Source organism: Nothobranchius furzeri, chromosome 9 (genome assembly GCF_043380555.1).
Source record: "Nothobranchius furzeri strain GRZ-AD chromosome 9, NfurGRZ-RIMD1, whole genome shotgun sequence".
NCBI classification, from domain to species: Eukaryota; Metazoa; Chordata; class Actinopteri; order Cyprinodontiformes; family Nothobranchiidae; genus Nothobranchius; species Nothobranchius furzeri.
In genome coordinates this window covers 41,250,597-41,268,980 of record NC_091749.1, presented here as the reverse complement: position 1 = coordinate 41,268,980, position 18,384 = coordinate 41,250,597, and the positions used below count along the sequence as shown (strand labels likewise).

The following is an 18,384-nucleotide window of genomic DNA, read 5'->3' as shown; positions in this document are numbered from 1 at the left end:
TGTCTCTCTTTCGTTACTTCTCATACACGCCAATCATGTCTAGCTGAGATTTTGTTTGTTTTTCTGTTGGCTTAGAAACAATGAAGTTGCAGTTTATTAAAATGATGTAGATTTAGATTTTGTGCATTGTTTGTTGTTCCAGTTGTACATCTTAAACCAGTAAATCACAGGGCTGCGGCTACTGACAGCATTGTGAGGAAGTTACCAAAATATCTCATTGTTCTTGAAGTACTCAAGTTTCCTCACCTAAGCAGCCGGGCTTGTGTTGTGTTGTGGGAATAAAAAAAGTGCTCTAAAACTTTGCAAGACTAATTTTGTCCCAAAGCTGTCAAAGATCCAACATGCTTTTAATAGAGTCTATGACCAAATTACAGATAATTGAGGGTAAAATGAGAACAGAAAAGGAGCTCAAGTCACGTCCCCTTCCGGTCGGCTCATGGGTTTTTGGTCCACTTTGCCTTACACACACACATCACACATTTAATTCAGTTTAAATAAAAAATAATTGTGCTTTTAGACTGTTTCTTGCGCAGTTTATGAGTTATTTGCTTGTGAAAATTCGTAATTAAAATGACTACAAATCAAACGTCACCGCAGAATCTCCTCTCCCAGCGTACTTACCACATGGGCAGATGCATGGTGGTTTTCTCCTTCTGTCATCCTGGAAGAAGGATGTAATGTTCACTTTACTCACTGCCATTGTTCTTCTTCTTCTCTGTGTCTGGCTTGATAATGTAATTTGATGAGATGAGCATTTGGAGTCCTCTACTTCTTTTCACACAAAACCTAAAATGACTTAGCTTTTTCTTTTATCCTTCATAGACTCCAATTCATTTTTATTTTGACAATAGGGACCCATAGTTTGGAAGTAGATGGGTGTGACTTAGGCTTCCTGTTGAAAAGAAATTAGGCCACTATGTGACTGAATTGCATCCAAAAAATCATTAATTGTTAGGAATTTCTACATATGTGATTAAACTATAAATCAAACATCCTGTAAAAATTATTTGTTGCTATTATAAATGGAAAAAGTGTCTATTTTCTTACAGTTTTCTCTCCAACCTTCATCAACCATCGTAGCCAGATAGATTCTGGCTGTAAACAAATTTTCCAAACTAAATTTGGCGACTGTCTTATCAAAAACTTAAAGGTTAAAAATGGAACAGTTTAATAAAGCTGTATTTAAAACAAATGAAAGAATACCTCCAAAAAGCATTTAGAGGTGTGCAGAATGAAGGTACAGTATTTCCTTTAAAAGCTATAATAGTCGAATGTTTATTTCGATGGGCACAACGCTGGGTTTATGTTTACATCTACCAGCCACCAGAGGGCACCATTGTGGGTTGCTTTACAGTCCGCTCGCACAGCGAGGCTGGCCCTGTGGAAAATGGTGGACTCAGCAAGTTCAGCAGCTGCTTCTGAGCCCAGAAGATGTCGTTATCCTTCTCAGAAGAGGAGCAACCATAAAATATCTAAAACCATTGAGTTTAGGTGAAGTCTACAACAGATGGACCCAAATAAAAAATGTCGCGTATCGGCAGCGAACCTGGTATCCTGGCGGATGGAAACCTTGTTCTATTGTTGCAACTACAACCTCCACACACTAGATGTCGCTTTGGTGTTCGTGTTCAATGTTCAACCTTTAATTCAAAGGTTAATTATTTCCTATTTGTTTGGTTGAACTTCTTATTAAAAATTACTTAATTTATGTTGAACGTAAAAGTAAGTACTTTAGATAACCAGTGTAAGAGGCAAAAAAAAAACTATTCAATAAACATGATCAACGTTTTACCCCAGGATTTTGTCTTGGACCCCCACTTTTAGCCATCATTCCAGAAAATTAAATTTGGAACTGCAGATAATTGGTTTCACATAGCAACGATAAGAGAAACCATCTTATCTTTTATCAAAGAAAACAACAAATCTCATTATTATGATGGTGTGGAGAAATGACCACTTCTAGTTCATTAGCTGATACCAATGTTACTTGATATTTTATTTTATTTTTTTACTTTTTAAATATAAAGACGGTGGTTAAGTACACTTTACCACTGTTAAAGGGCTTCATACATTCTCCCATGGGAAAGTTGGAAAGTCTTTTTAAAAACTGGGACGCCACGTCTTTCTTGCTAAAGTTTATAGGGATCATCCTTTTGTCATCAGTTTTGACACACGTCTGGACTTATACGATATTAGGTTTTGCTATCAATGATAACAGATATATGCAGATTTTTTAGGTTTTGAAAACATATCTGGGCTTTACATTTAGCAAGATTAGGGCTCGTTGTATACTCTGTGCCACTCTTCACATTTGTAAGTAATATTGAAAACGTTATTGTATGAACACAGAACTTTTCTGGTGGTGTTCATTTAAAATGCAATTTTAGCTGCCTCCTTAATCTCAGTCATAGGGTTTATGGCACCCAGGAGGTGGTTTGTTTTCTGTGTGCGAAGACTCATTTAGTATAAGAAGCCTCAGCGTAAAGCTGAAATAAACGGACACATTATGGATGGTAATATCAGAGTGTTGGATGAAAGTCATTTCTATGCAAGGTGTAGATCCAGAGAGGCGCTCCCTAAGTGTGTTTTGCATAAACGTGATCTTAAACTGATAAAAATGACATTAATCATTAGAATGGAAATTATAAAACGGCTTTGAAGGAAGAGCACTGATGCTCCAAGTCAGATTGTATTCGATGAATTTAAACACAGACTGGTAGCTGGTATATACTGGGAGGGTCTGATGTGAACAACCCTCTGTGCTGCTTTGTGTTGCCCTTGCCCATAATACAAAACATGGCTCTGTGCTACGCCCGCTTTCACTCATTTTCCAATTAAGCCACTTTCACCGTGGCCCCTGTTGGCTCCTCGGAGGATACTGTAGAGCTTCCAGTTGCTCCATATTGCCTCAGCCAAGCAGGCTGTGATGAATGTTTGTCCCCCTGAGAATGTCAGCATGCACTCAGGCACACACACACACACACACACACACACACACACACACACACACACACACACACACACACACACACACACACACACACACACACACACACACACACACACACACACACACACACACACACACACACACACACACACACACACACACACACACACACACACACACACACACACACACACACAGAGCCTTTACATTCATATTGAAAGTGAAGATGGCTATCTGTCTTTTCCAGCCTCGTTGTTGTGTCCTGCCTTTTGCTCACACCAGTATCACATTTGAGTTAATAGTGACACAAAGGGCTGCTGTTTATTTTATTTTCATGATAATGGCTGTTCTTCTCTTTTTAATGTATTGAAAATAAATAATTTTGACAGTGTTTCCATTCAGAGCCTTCAGATTGGAAGTGAACACATTACAGATCCACCGTGCTTATATGAATGTGTGTAAATTGTAAATAAAGATTTTTCTTACAAAAACAGGGTTCAACTATCACTGCATTTGTTGATGACTTACAGTAGCATTTATGAAATGTTAAGTCAAAATGTAGAAGCATTGCTTAAATCATTAAAACTATTTATTTTTCCAAATCAGTTATATTTTCTAGTTTTATTATCTAACTACTCTTTTATTAAGTATTTTGGCCAACATTCGTGTTCTTTTTTACAATGTTGCTTCAGTTATTTGATGCTTGTTCATCACAGCATTTGAGTCATAGTTTAGGGTCAAATCATCAGCCGTCCACCAACGTGCTTTAGAGTTAGAGCTGAACATTAAGTTGTGTACTTCTATCTGCAGCTCTACAGCCCCAAATACTATACGAACTGACAACTGTAGGCTGTGATTCTCATTTATCCTGAGCCTTGTGTAGCATTTTGACTAGCTCTTTGTTGGATTACACACAAGCCAACCTTTCCTCCCTGCAAGGGTCAGGAACCTTGGCCTTTCATGAACTCATCTTCGGGTCACATGTTTTCCTTTCCTTGGACTCTTTTTCTGTTTGTTTTGTTAAAGGCTGTGAATTTCTATCTGAATTTAGTCCCATTTATTTACCCAACACATTGTTATAGTCATTTATGGAATAAAACATTGTGTCATAAAGCTTGTTTTATTGGAAATCATTGTTGTTTTCTTTGAACTCTTTTCTTCCCAGTTACGCTCCCTGGTGCACTCCTCGCCCCGGTTTCTTCCTCCTCTGCGGCACATCGCACCTCCTTTAACTCCTCCTCCTCCTCCATGCAGACTTCATACCGACTGCCCCATCCCTTGCCGCCCCTCCCTGTTCGCAAGGGTGTTCGAGGTCGTCGTCCCAAGTCTCAGACAATCGCTTTGTTAAAAGCAGCAGCTGAGGCAGCGGCAGCAGCAGCAGTCAATGGAGCATCACAGAGCCCTGAACCCGAGTCTCTGCTGGCCCCAAGACCACACAAGAAGAGAGGGCCCAAACCTAAAGGCAAGGTGAGATGTCACAAGATACACAATCTATCATACAATGGGCAAGGAGCCCTGTCAGAAAAATTGCTATATTTATTTCAAGAAATAAAAGGTGAGTTTTGGTTTACTGAAGGTGGATAAAACACTTAAGCTTTGGTATGAATTTGTTTCCAGGGTGTTTAATGTGTAAAAAGGCTGATGTACAACACATTAACACCTTTTACAGCTTGCAGAGGTTTGATGAGAAAGGATTTGTTTGTTTTTGCACCAGAAGCCTTTGGTAGGGCCATCCCCAGGGGCATCACCAGTTATAACTCCACCTCCAGAGACCAGATTGAGCACAAGTCATGTCTCAGTGGACACCAACCTCAACAACAGTTCAAATGTAATTTGCACAGGTGAATAACAAATGGAGCCAATTCTAATGCCTGGATATTATGATAATATAACAAACAGTGGCTTCATTGGTATTTTCGCACACAGTGTGGTAGATTTAGTTCTGAAAATGGTAAATTTGATCAGTAATATTTTGACCATCTTCTTGAGTTGAATTTAAGTAAAATTAGAAATTAATTGAAAAGAAAATTAGCAAAAGGATTTAGTTTTTTCTCCAAATTCTGTCACACAAACCACTATACAAGGGTGTTCAAATGTCTTCAAATAAGGAAACATTCATTTTATAACATCAAAGAAATAAAGTGCACATGTGCAAATAGGTATAATATTAGTTTCATTACATAAATTGCCAAGTTGAGCTTTTCTAATGCTTGGAAACTTTAGGTTACTGTCGTAACCCCGGTTCTCTGAGTAACATGAGTGAGATGTCTCACTATGGGATACGCCCCTCCGCGGATTCCTCAGAAGCACTTATCTCAATACGCCAATCCTGATTGGCCAGTGACCGTGACGTACGCGTCCCCCTGCTACTATAAGTAGCAAGCGTCCCAACGTACGCACTATTCAAGATAAACACCTCTTCTCGCTTCGCCCAGCAAGAAGGGTTGTCTGGTGAGACATCTCACTCATGTTACTCAGAGAACCGGGGTTACGACAGTAACCTAAAGTTCTCTTTCTTAACATTCGTTTCGATGTCTCACTATGGGATATGGAGACTCCCGTATTGCCAGACAGCTTATCCAGCGATCACCAACCTACAGGGATACGTCTTGGCCTGCCAAAGACCCCACACTCAGAATTGTGTGAGTCATTGCAGGGACCGAAACATCAAGCTTATAGAAGCGTGCAAATGCAAGTGGAGAAGCCCAACTTGCTGCAGCACAAATCTCCTGGATTGACAGCCCCCGAAAAAGGGCCCAAGAAGCAGACAGGCCCCTAGTAGAATGGGCCCTGAGCCCAACAGGAGCCTGAATGCCCTGACAGGAGTAAGCCATAGAAATAGCCTCCACAATCCAGTGGGAAAGCCTCTGCTTTGTGACGGGTTTCCCCTTACGAGGCCCACCCCATGACACAAAAAGCTGGTCCCCCCTGCGAAGGTTCTCCGTCCGATTCACATACTCCTTGAGCGCGCGAATCGGACACAGCTTGTGCCACCGCTCCTCCTCAGGAGAGGAGAAGGGTGGCGGGTAGAAAGCTGTGAGGATAATAGGAGAAAAGGAGCCCACCACCTTAGGCACAAAGGCAGGGTTGGGCTTCAAGGACACCTTCATGTCACCGGGTGCAAACTGGGTGCAGGATGGGTGCACAGAGAGAGCCTGTAAGTCACTAACTCGCTTTGCAGATACCAAAGCCAGGAGTAGCACCACCTTAAGAGACAGGATCTTAAGGTCCAGGCCATCCATAGGTTCAAATGGAGGCCCGGAGAGGGCCGACAGCACCAAGGACAGATCCCATGAGGGCACCAGGGGTCGAGACACAGGGAGAAGCCTGCGCGCGCCCCTCATGAAGCTACACACCAGGGGGTGTTGACCTGCCAGTTTCTTCCCAAAACCCAAGTGTCGGGCGGAAATGGCTGCTAGGTACACTTTAATGGTGGAGAAAGCCTTCTTCCCATCCAACAAGTCTTGCAGGAAAGACAGAATGACGTTCACCGGGCATTGGAAGGGTGAGACCTCCCTGCCCTGACACCAGGCTTCAAACACCCTCCATTTACAGTCATATAGGGACCTAGTGGAGGGGGCCCTAGCATTCTGAATGGTTCGAATGACTGTCTGGGGCAGCTCTGCTGACACTAGCCCACACCCCTCAGGGGCCAGGCCCACAGGGCCAGCCGTTCTGGATGAGGGTGGAAGATCGAGCCTCCCGCTTGGGACATCAGGTCCCTGCGAAGCGGAAGTTTCCAAGGTTGGCCCTCCAGGAGCTGGAAAATGTCCGCCACCCAATGCATGGCTGGCCAGTATGGGGCCACCAGAATGAGAGTGTGGAGCTGGGTTCGTACCCTCAGCAAGGTGGGTGGTATCAGGGCCACTGGGGGAAAAGCGTAAAGCGGTCCCCGTGGCCAGTCGTGCGCCAGCGCGTCCACGCTGAGTGGAGCGTCTCGGTCGCGCAGAGGACAGTGAGCATTCTCCTTGGAGGCAAAAAGATCCACTACGGCTGTGCCGAACCGGATCCAAATCTGTTCCAACACTGCTGGATGCAGGCTCCAATCCCCGTACAGGGGTGTCCCTCTGGACAACAGATACGCCCCCCGATTCAGAACACCCGGGACATGGGTGGCTCTGATTGAGAGGAGATGCCTGCTGCACCATAGGATCAGTCTGCGTGCCCGCGTGTGTAACCGCATGGAGCGCAGCCCCCCCCCGGTGGTTTATATAAGCCACAGTCATGGTGTTGTCTGTTCTCACTAGGACATGATGGCCGGAGAGAAAAGGCAGGAAGCGCCTCAGGGCCAGGAAGACCGCGAGGAGTTCCAGATAATTTATGTGTATCCCCCAGAGCTCTCTGCTCCACACACCCCTGACAGAGCGACCCTCCAGGAGCCCCCCCCCCAACCTGACAGGCTCGCATCTGTCGTGACCACTTTCCTCACGAGAACCAACCCCAAAGGCACCCCCTGTGCCAAGAGGGAGGGGTGACGCCAACAGCGGAGCGCCGCGACGCACGCTGCAGAGACCGTCACCCTGCGCGCTCTGTGGCGCACTGGAGAGAGACCCAGAGAAGCCACCCAGCGTTGAGAATCTCTCGTGTAGACGGCCGAGTGGTACCACTGAAATAGCCGACGCCATGAGACCCAAAAGCCTGAGGCATAATGCAAACCGCACCGAACTGTGTAGGCGGAAGCGCGCCAGGCAGAACAAGAGCGCGTTCACGCGCGGTGTCGAGAGACGGGCCGTGAACGCCCCTGAGTCCAGATTCAGACCTAGAAGGGTTATTTTCTGGGAGGGGAGTAAAGCGCTTTTCTGCCAGTTTATTCTGAAACCCAGACCACACAAGTGAGGGATCACAACCAGCGTGTTTGACGCTGTCTCCTCTCTGGACCGTGCCAGCAGGAGCCAGTCGTCTAAATACGTGGCCAGCCGAATGCCCCTCCCTCTCAGAGGGGCGATCGCCGCCTCCGTACACCTGACAAACACCCTCGGGATCAGCGAGAGGCCGAATGGGAGCATGGTGTATTCGTAACACACTCCCTGAAAGGCAAACCTCAGAAATTTCCTGTGTGGAGGGTACACGGGAACATGAAAGGATGCGTCCCCCAGGTCGATTGAGGTGAACCAGTCGTTCTGGTGAATCAGACGCAAAAGGGATGAGAGCTTGAGCATTTTGAATCTGTACTTTCTGAGGCATTGGTTTAGGGCCCTCAGATCCAGGAACGGGCGAATCCCGGTCCCTCCCCGCTTCGGGACCAGGAAATACCTGGAGTAGAAACCGCTCTGAGACCGATCGGGAGGCACAATGCATATCGCTCCCTTCTCCAGCAGGGAGGAGATTTCTCCCTGAAGGATGTGAGCTGACGACCCCTGGGCGTGGGAAAACACTACGCCGGAGAATCGAGGAGGAACAGAAGCGAATTGGAGCCTGTAACCCCTCGAAATAGTTCTCAGCACCCAACGTGAAGCAGAAACCGCTGTCCATTCCTCCATGTGAATGGAGAGCGGTGACACAGCCATGACACACGGAGCAGCAGCTCCCTCCAGAGGTTGTGGGGCAGCGGTGCTCGTGGCAGCCACTGCGCATGCGCAGGGGCTTTGTGCTTTGATGGCCCAGGCTTACGGGGACGACCCGTGGCTGGCGGGAAAGTCCGCCAGGGGTCGCCCCCGCCTGGAACCGCTCATGGGTTACATTTTTATTGATTTTTGCTGCGCCCTTGACATCTTGTCTGGATGCGACAGCGAACCTTTTAATGCTCCTTGAGCGTGACATGCTTGTGAAAAACAATGTGAGTGCTTGTGACGTGTGTTTTGAGCCGGCACCGCCGGCTGCACGTCCTGGCCCCACCCTGGACCGCTCGGGAGCTCTGCCGAAGGGGTTCCGTGAGGGGGGGGAGAAAGCACCATGGCAACATCGAACAGGAGGAGCTGGCGAACGGGGAACCGCCAGCTGCAGCGTCGGGAGGGAAGAACTCCGACAGGCTGCCCACTTCTTCCTCCTCACCTGCTGACCGCCGTGTCTGGTGGATTGTCCCGGCGGCGGAGCAGCTTGGTTGCCGGATCCATGAGGCCAAACTGGTCGAGGCTCTGAGCCCGAAGGAGCTGGTTGGACAGCTTGAGGCTTCGGGCGCTTTGGGATCCGGAACTGAGGCTGGGCTCGGGCAGCTGCCTGAGGCAGGTTCGGCCGAGCCGGCAGCGCCGGTGAGGGTTTACGGGGAAGGCAGAGATGAAGGGCTTCATCCTCTTTCTTTTTGGCCTCACATCGTTGTTGCATTGATGCCAGGGCAGAGCCAAAATGCCTTCAGGCACGATTGGCATGTCCAAAATGTCCTCCTTCTCTCTCTCAGAGAGGTTGGTGAGGTTCAGCCATCGTGCACGTTCTTGAAGCACCATCATGCTCATAGCTTTAGCCGTAGCATGGACCGCGCAGCGCTGCACACGCAGGCAGATGTCGGTCAGTACGGTGATTTCCTCCCACACCTCCGGGTCCGGCTTCGTATTCATGTCCTCACAGAGCTCGGCTTGGTACGCCGAGAGCATGGAGGAGACATTCAACGCTCGGACCGAGATGGCGGCAGCCTTGTACGCCCTCTCGTTCAGCGCCGACTGGAAGCGGTCCGCCTTCGCAGGGAGAGCGGGAGGCCTGGAGGAAGTCGCCGAGAGCCGTGGGTGTAGGTGGGCTGCAACCAGCGGTTCCATCGGCGGCATGCGAAGCATGCCAGCTTTCTCCATCCCTTCGAAGTCCAGCGAGGAGGCTCCTTGGACAGGAGACCTGGAGCTGAACGGGTGTTTGTCCCAGGAGGACCTCACTTCTTGGAGTAGCTCCGGGAAGGCGGGAAGGAGGGGCTTTGCCGCCCTCGTGGCCTGAGGCAGCTTCTTTCCCTCGTAGCGGGATCTGACAGCCTCAGTGACCACGGTGGGCCAAGGGATGTTGAGCCTGGTCGCAGCGCGTCGGCAGACTGACTGCATGTCCAGGTGGGCAGCCGGAAAAGCCGCTCCATCCCTGGGAGAGGACGGAAAGCTAGGCATGGAGGCCTGAGCGATGGGGAGAAAGACGTCGTCCTCCTTGTCCTCCTCTGAAATGAGGAGTTCCGAGGTGTCCTCATCGTCTCCGTAGTCCAACTCCAACACGTCCTCGGCGGGGTGGCTCGGACCGGCCAGTTCGAGCTGTGAGCCCCAGCTGAGTTCGGCACACGGTTCCGGCTCCGGGAGGACATGTTCGCTGGCGTCCCCAGGCAGTGGCCCAGGGGCCGGCAGGCAAGGGTCCTTCCCCGACAGGCTAGCTTGGTGCGCTAGCCGCCGGCGAAGGCTCTTCAGGGTGAAGCAAGCGCAGCTCTCACATGACCCGGGGACTTCCAATGCCAGCTGGGCGTGTTCCAGCCCGAGGCAGCTCGAGCAGACCCTGTGCGGGTCTTTGCTTGAGATTTTGTTCCCACAGGTACAGAGGCGAGCTCCTGCGCCGTCGACTCCTCTGGTGGGAGGAGCGGCTTCCATGTTGGCTAACTGGTGTGTTAGCATAGAACGAACAGATGCACTGGAGTGTGAAGCTGCTCGTTATGCCCTGAGCCTATGGTGAAGGTCAGGTCAGAAGGACGGTAAGTTAACGTTCAGCGACGGAGAGAATATTAGAAGGCTCCTTCTGTGAACAGTTGAGCTAACTTACCTCAGAGATAAGCGACCACCGAAGCGAGAAGAGGTGATTGAATAGTGCGTACGTTGGGACGCTTGCTACTTATAGTAGCAGGGGGACGCGTACGTCACGGTCACTGGCCAATCAGGATTGGCGTATTGAGATAAGTGCTTCTGAGGAATCCGCGGAGGGGCGTATCCCATAGTGAGACATCGAAACGAATGTTAAGAAAGAGAACCAATGATGGACAAAAGAGATTATGGTAAAATAATTCTCTCACCACTAGTAGCTTTTCTTTGGAAAAGCTGAGACACTATGAATGTGTTTAGAATTTGGTTAGGATCATGGCTATTGGGAAATAAATTTAATTGAGTGTTAATTGAAATCATGGTGAAGTGTATTGAGGATCCACATTTACACCAAACTGCATTTATTCCAAAGTTTGGAATTTGTTCATGACTAGAGCTTAGATTACTTGGGTCAGTAGTGCCAACAAAGGCCCAAATACAAATGTGTTTTTTTGTTATGAATCGATGGGGATAGGGAGTGTAGGATGGACGGAGTGACCTGGAGTCGTCCAACACACAGCACTGCTTGTCACCTGTCTAATTCTGCATAATCCCTTTGGTTAAGCATGGCAGCAGCAGCATCATATGAAGAGCGTGTCTCTCAGTCACGGGTACGGAGATTATGTAAATTAGAGCGACATGAATGCAGAGAAATGCAAAGAGACTCCTGAAGAAAGCCTGTTTTAGAGAGCAGAGATATAAGGCTGGGTGGTTCATTTTTAAACATGGCAATGGCTTAAAGCATTGAGTCCACACAAAGCTTTGGAGTATAATAAAATAATTTTTTTAAAGATTGTAGACCGTTTTAAATATAAATCTACTTCACAATGTGTGCTAAAAAACCAGCAAAGCCCTAATTTATTCACCTTGTTTTCAAAACAGTCTGCCTTTATAATGCCTCTCTCTCTCTTTTGCATTATTGCAGTGTGTGTCTATGTTAACAAGCACGGTAACTATGGCCCACATCTTGATCGAAAGCTAGTGCAGCAGCTGCCGGACCACTTTGGTCCAGCTCCAGTCAACGCAGTGCTTCAGCAGGCTGTTCAGGCCTGCGTGGACTGTACTTACCAGCCCTCTGTGCTGCTGTCCTTTCTGCAGAGCCAGTCCCATTCAGGAGGAGAGGTCATCAGAGGTAAATGCAGCACATACCAGATACCTAGGTTAATTGTTCTTTTGGATTCACACTGAAAAATACAAATGTTTTTTTTTCTCCCAAAACACAAAATGAACCCACCTATTGACACGCTTTTATCATACACGCTGAGAAAGTTGTAGGAGTTGGAAGTTTTTATTACTCTCAAATTTGTGTCCCAAAGCTTTAGGTCACACCAAATCTACTAGCCACACTAAGATTACTGTCAGAGCTGTAGAAGCAACAGAAGAAAAATCAATCAGTGGTCATTTTAATGGTAAAAGCTGGATCCAAACTGATCAAATGAAGGCAACCGGACTTCTTTCGTTTCTTGACGACATTTCGCTTCTCATTCGCGAAGCTTTGTAATTTCTGACTGTTATATGGGAGTGTCGCACTTATGAAGTGTAGCTGTCAGTTGTTTCTTAATGAACTGAAACTACCTGTGAATACCCCTCCTCCCTACCCCCAGATGAGTTGTTGATGTTATTAATACTTGTTGTTTTAGAGTGGTTGTTTTGATTTGAACCCTTTGGATTACCATGACCTGGATGACCGAGAACCTTCACCAGCATAAAAGCTGGATGTTCCAAGTGAAGCCAGAATAAGGTCAAAAACACTGTATGCTATGGATTAAGGTCAAAGTTCAGGATTCAAAAATAAGAAAAAATGGTGCCTATTGTGATCCTCAAAACCCTGGAATAATTATTCTGTGGACTGATGAGACAAAAGATTAATTAAATTTTTTACAATTATTTTAGCACAACATCATACTAACAGTCAAACATGGTGGTGGTAGTGTGATGGGGTGGAGCTGCTTCAGGACCTGAAACAATTGCTGAATTCTGCTCTCTACCAGAAAATCAGGAAGAAGCATGTTTGATCGTTGACCTTAAACAGGTCGTTCTTACTGCAAAACCCCTCAACTGTGGCTAATTAAAACGATGATGCAAAGTAGAGTCGGACAAACTTTACCCAGTGTGATGAAAGTGACTCACCCCCAGGTATCACAAATCCAGATCACTGGTGTTCCTTCATGGGGTGTGTACTTCTATCTTGTCATCATTTCAAAACTGCATTTAGTATTTACCCAAGTTATTTTGTCAACATATGAAATATTTAAGTGTGATGGATAAAGCAAAATCTGCAGAGGAGCAAATACTTTTTCACATTACTGTGTATCCTTGTTATAGATCATCTTGTATAATGGTTATTGATTAAAAGAACTGGTCAACAACCAACCAGAACTGTCTGCTGGTTGCTGACTGACCTAAATTAATAATGTGTTTATGGTGAGCTTTAGAAATGCTGGTTTTATTTAAGCAACTTGTCATGCCACTCCTAATAATATGTATGTCAAAGTTAAAAAATATCAGTCTTATTTGTAACACAGGCATGATTGCAGTGCATGGGCTAGAAGAAAAGAAAGACCAATAGAAAGACGAAGCACAGAGATGGTGTCTGTGGCAGCAGCTTATATGAAAACTGCGTCAGTGATCAGAAGTGACATGTGCATCTAACCTGGTTTGGGATCCCGGAATTGAGTCTTCCCTTAGGGAATGGATGGAAAAGCCCATGGGTGGATGTCGGGGAGGAGGAGAGGGGCTTTAATTTGTGCAGGCTTGGCTTGGGTGGGAGGCCATAGAGCCATGTGGGAGGGGTGAAAATATGGTTTTGTTAAAGAAGGGTGCTAACCCTGAGCCATCTGCTGCATTGTTTACCAGTGTGTGTGCGAGTGTGTGTGTGTGTGTGTGTGTGTGTGTGTGTGTGAGCGTGTGCATGTGTACTCTCACATGTTCAGTCTAACTATTGTTCTGCTCTGCCCTCAGTCCGATCAGAACATGGCATTCGCTACGTGAAGCTGCCCTCTGCCTCCAGTGCGTCGGCTGTGCTGCGGTTTTTGGAGAACATGTGCCAACACTTGGAGAGTGACATTCTTTTCAGCTCACAGCCATTTAGCCCTTACAGCACCAACACACGCTTTTACAACAGAACAAAATCAGGTGGGGTAAGATGTGGAGTTTCCTGTATTTTGTGTGTGTGTGTGTGTCTCCAGCAGAGCAGTTTATTTACTCTTTGTGTCATTCTCTTCTTAAACAGAACCGTCAGCTGTCAATGAGAACGGCATGTCCAATAACAATTCCTCAAAGGATTCCATTCCCAATTCTAGCCCTCTTCACATCACACTGGACTACAGGGCTGCAAAGAGGGAGCGGCCATATTGCCCTGGGCACACACAAACAGCACCGCCACTCCAGCGCGTTAGCTCCAACCCCACTGAGCTCGGCCCAACGAGCGCTCACAGACGAGTGGAGGGTAGGGGTTAAAAATGCACGAATCACCCTGGAGAAGTGAAACATTTTCAGTTTTGATGAGACTTCTCTAAATAGTCAAATGTTCCTTCTTTTATCAGTTAGCTTCATTCATTCAACAGATCTAGAAAGTAGTTGGGTTGTTGAGATTGGAATAAAAATAAAAACTTCTAAATATTTATAGTAAAAAGAAACTTTCAGCTTTTTTGCATTAATATTATTTCTAACAGAGAACCATTTTACGGCCGTCCTGACATCAGACCCTAGCCTTTTTATCCACTCAAAGTTAGTTTTCTACTTTTAGTCATCAGTGTTTTCTGTATTTCATAGTACCAGTTTCACTGCTTTAGTTTTGGTCTGCCTCGATTCTCTAAGTGTTAGTGTTAGTAGTTCAAAGCATTGAAATTCTGTTAGTTTTCAACTATGTTTTTCTGTAGTTCATTGCACCAGTTTTACTGCCTTAGTTTTAGTCTCCTGACACCTTCAGCTTAATCTTTGTTTTCCCTTACTTAGTAATTCCTGGCTGACCCCATTTTGTTCTCTTCTCATTGTTTTGTTGATATTGTGTTAGTATTCTAGTTTTAGTTATATGTAATTCCATTGTTCATTTTTGTGTTTGTCTGTTCTTATTGCTGTAAAGCACATTGAGTTGCCTTTGTGTAGGAAATGTGCTATATAAATAAAGCTGTCTTGTCTAACATTAAAGGAAGAAAGACATCGTCTGGGGTCTTTGGAAAAATAATGTGGAATTATTGATTAATTTTCTTTTTCTCTCTTGTCCTCATTTGTTCCAGCAGCTAGCTCCACAACTGGTCCGGATCATATTAAACAAGACAAAGAGAGTCCAGGGAACAGCGCCTCTTCCTGGTCGGTCGATGATGTCATTCGGTTTGTCCAAGAAGCCGATCCCCACACACTGGGCCCTCATGTTGACCTGTTCAGGAAACATGTGAGTGTTACGTAGGATCTTTTTAACTCAATAGTTCATCAAACTCCCAATGTTTAGAGTGACTTTATGCTTATGCTAGCTTTGTCTTACATGCCTTCCATTTGGAGTTTGTTCACATTTTCAAAAACCGAAGCTGTAAATACACAAGATTTAACAAAGTTGAGGTAGAAATATGTGAAATATGTTCTGAAGTTCGATATCCTTGAGTTAGCATCAATAAATATCATCCCAGACCTGCAGAAGTCACCATAACATCAACTAAATGCAAACTTTATTCGCTTTCTACTGTTTGCATATTCGTTGTTTGCTTTGTGTGACATTATAGATTGGTTTAGAGAAGGTTTTCAATGTTCCTCCCCTTACTGACTTCGTGCTAATGTTCCTGCAGGAGATTGACGGCAAGGCGCTGATGCTGCTGCGCAGTGATGTCATCATGAAGTACATGGGACTGAAGCTGGGCCCAGCTCTCAAACTGTGTCATCACATCGAGAAGCTGAGGCAGACCAAACAGTAGACATTGTCTCACTGGCAGACCAAACACACAAACACTTACAAATATACCATACTGGGATGTGGTGCAGCCTAAATACACCAAGGTCGTTGTTCTGGGACTTTTTCAGGACACATCGTTTAATTTTACTGGACAATGGTCTCAATTTGAAAGTGTTTTGTTGTGAATCATTACCTAGATTTTTAATATCAACACTTTATGGCAATGTGAAGTAGATTTTGTAGCTGAATTTTGACCTTGAAGTTGGGTAGAAGGCAATTCCACACAGATAAAATACTACATCTGATTTTATTTTTTATGCAATTATTTCTATAGTATTAACAACTGCCATGAATACATTTTACTTAGGATTTTAGCACCAGTTGTATCAGCTTGAAGGATCTAACTCTACATTGCCTGTTTCACAAACACATAACTGTCAGAAATATAGGGACACACCACCAAATCATGCTTTCCAATGAAGACTTCGATGAGTGAGCGTGGTGGGGAGGAATCTGACTGGACAACAGTGGAGACGCAACCGTACCCTCTTGTCCAGCATCAGTACTTCCTGTCATATTTACTGCTGGATAAAAACACCCATAACAACAACATCCTTCAGAAGAGTTTAAGCTGTTGTAGTTGCAGAGAGTTGGTCATCTCCATAATAAACCCTTTGGAGTAATAACGGGATGTCATTAAAGTTTATGTGCGAGTAAAGGCAGGCGTCCTAATACTTTTGACACTCACAGGCAACTGTGGTGACCCCTAACGGGAAAAGCTGAAAGAGAAGGGACATCCAAACTTAAGTTTCCTCGTGGATCCAAACGCTCCAGGGTGGACGTGCTGCACTGTAGACTGGGAAGGTTAGTTCAGGTACTGGCTGTCAGAATGCCACTTTGACCAATGCAATATTAATTCCGAATGGCTATATTTGTCAAAGACAGGTACATTTGGTTTATGCATACCACTGAAAGTTTGAGTGCAATTGCTCACAGGCATTGAACAACAGGAGCACCTCAGTTACGTGAATCAGGAGTGTAAAAGCGCTTGATCCCAAAAATGTGGGAGGAGTCTTGTTTGCTGAAGTCAATCGTTGTATAAATAGTTTTTGCCCCTCATCAGTATATTTTTTTTTGACGGATGTTATGCAACTAGTGGTGATCCTCTTTTTCAAAGATCAGTCCTGAGCTGTGGATCAGATCAGCTCCTGGAGGGATTTCTCTTTGATTTGTGTCTATCTGCATGCTGGATGATGTTGTTGCTCTAGGTTTCAGCGCAATGAATGTATTCTAATTTTACGGTCTAGCTATCCAATACAAATGGGATATATTTGTTAGGATTATTTGAAAGGGATTTTTTTTGCCATTTTGTAAGGTGTTCTTTGTAAAAAGTTATAACTAATCACTATCTTATCCTCTGTTCATAGCTTCCGGAACAGCCTCTGTTTATAGAAACTGATTACGTTCTGCAGGATTGATAAGCTAATGGCTAGGCTGAACATATTTAAGGCCAAATAGTATTACTGAAGTTTTAAAACAGCTCTTTTTGATACTCTTTATTTAACCAGGTAAAGAGTTTTAATGAGGTCAAAATCATGGGAGACACACCCACACCATGTGCTGAGAAGCAGTCAAACTGATTTAGCGTTACTCCAATGCTCTTCTAAAATAGATGTCCCCAAATTCACCAGTTCTGAGAGCTATAGACCTGTTAAAACATTTTTCCAGGAAACAAACAGAATTTTCATGCAATTATTTGTTGTTGTTTCAAAGATCATTAAAATATATTATTTTTTTCCATTTAATTTACATAAAACAACAACAGTTCTTTTGCATTTGGGAAATCTAAGGTGAAATTTTTAGAGAAAAAGACATTTTTATCTGATCGGTACGATCTAAAGCAGGGGTTCTCAATCCTGGTCCTGGAGGGCCGGTGTCCAGTACTTTTGATTCAGTGGTTGAATCATCAACCTCTGCAGAAGCCTATTAATTCATTCACTCCCAGCTGGTTTCTGAACAGAAAGCCCCTGACTGCCAAAGGTTAAGAGCATTTTTACACACAGAATACAGAATATTGTGCTCTATAGTCATGTAGACACCAAAACTACCAAAAGAAAGAGTAGACTCACTCTTACATCAGGAACAATCAGCATGTTTCTAGCTTTTTACGTTCTTTCCATTGACATATATACTGAACAATTCATTTCCGTAGGCTCCAATAACACATTTTTGAGGCCAAACGGGAGGTGGCCACCACCGCCATTTTGACTGTGTCACAGGTTCCGTCAAGCCCAGACAATTCCACAAAAGGCAAGAGAGGTGGAGCTGAGGGTGGGGCTGTAAGGCTGGGATCAACTGACGACACCCGGTCAAACTAGCTACAAGCTAACCTGAAGCTAACCCAAAGCTAACGCGGAGGTGGGAGCTAAGCTAGCGGAGGTAGCAACCTAGATACAACCAGAGTTAACTGTGCACAACACCAGAGCTTCTGAGTCAGAGATACGCTGGGCTGACCGCTGGGTAAAACCGGGTGGAACACAGAGGTCTCCCGAGAGCTCCACAAGCCGGCAGCCGCACAGCAGACAAGCGCCGCTGCGATCTGAGATGCGCAGAACTGCCGCTGGGGAGAACCGGGGGTAAAGGTTTCCATCCCAGAGCTCCACAAGCCGGCAGCCTGCGCAGCATACAGAAGCCACGATCAGAGAGAGGTGCACCGAGCTGTGGGGAGAACCAGCCGGCAGTCCGTGCAGCAGACAGAAGCCGCGATCAGAAAGAGATGCGCCAAGCTGCGGGGAGGGGAGAAACGGGTGGAAAACATCAGCCTCCCGAGAGCTCTACAAGCCGATAGTCGGAACCCAGCTCCA

The 18,384-nt window shown here is 45.7% G+C and overlaps 1 protein-coding gene across 3 annotated transcripts in view; it reads left to right on the top strand.

Annotated features, from left to right (window-relative positions):
* The window catches only part of scml2 (Scm polycomb group protein like 2), a 34,698-nt gene extending 19,024 nt beyond the window's left edge, over positions 1-15,674 (top strand). Inside the window, exons 8-14 of one of the 3 annotated variants that reach the window (XM_015953498.3) lie at positions 4,116-4,417; positions 4,668-4,791; positions 11,561-11,767; positions 13,597-13,770; positions 13,868-14,083; positions 14,874-15,028; positions 15,417-15,674. In XM_015953498.3, the coding sequence (XP_015808984.1) occupies positions 4,116-4,417; positions 4,668-4,791; positions 11,561-11,767; positions 13,597-13,770; positions 13,868-14,083; positions 14,874-15,028; positions 15,417-15,542 (1,304 nt within the window). In that variant the 3' untranslated portion in view covers positions 15,543-15,674. Of the gene's footprint in view, positions 1-4,115; positions 4,418-4,664; positions 4,792-11,560; positions 11,768-13,596; positions 13,771-13,867; positions 14,084-14,873; positions 15,029-15,416 lie in introns of all 3 variants that reach the window. The other 2 variants (XM_015953497.3, XM_015953496.3) reach the window with 2 other exon arrangements.
* Positions 15,675-18,384: the final 2,710 nt, after the last annotated feature.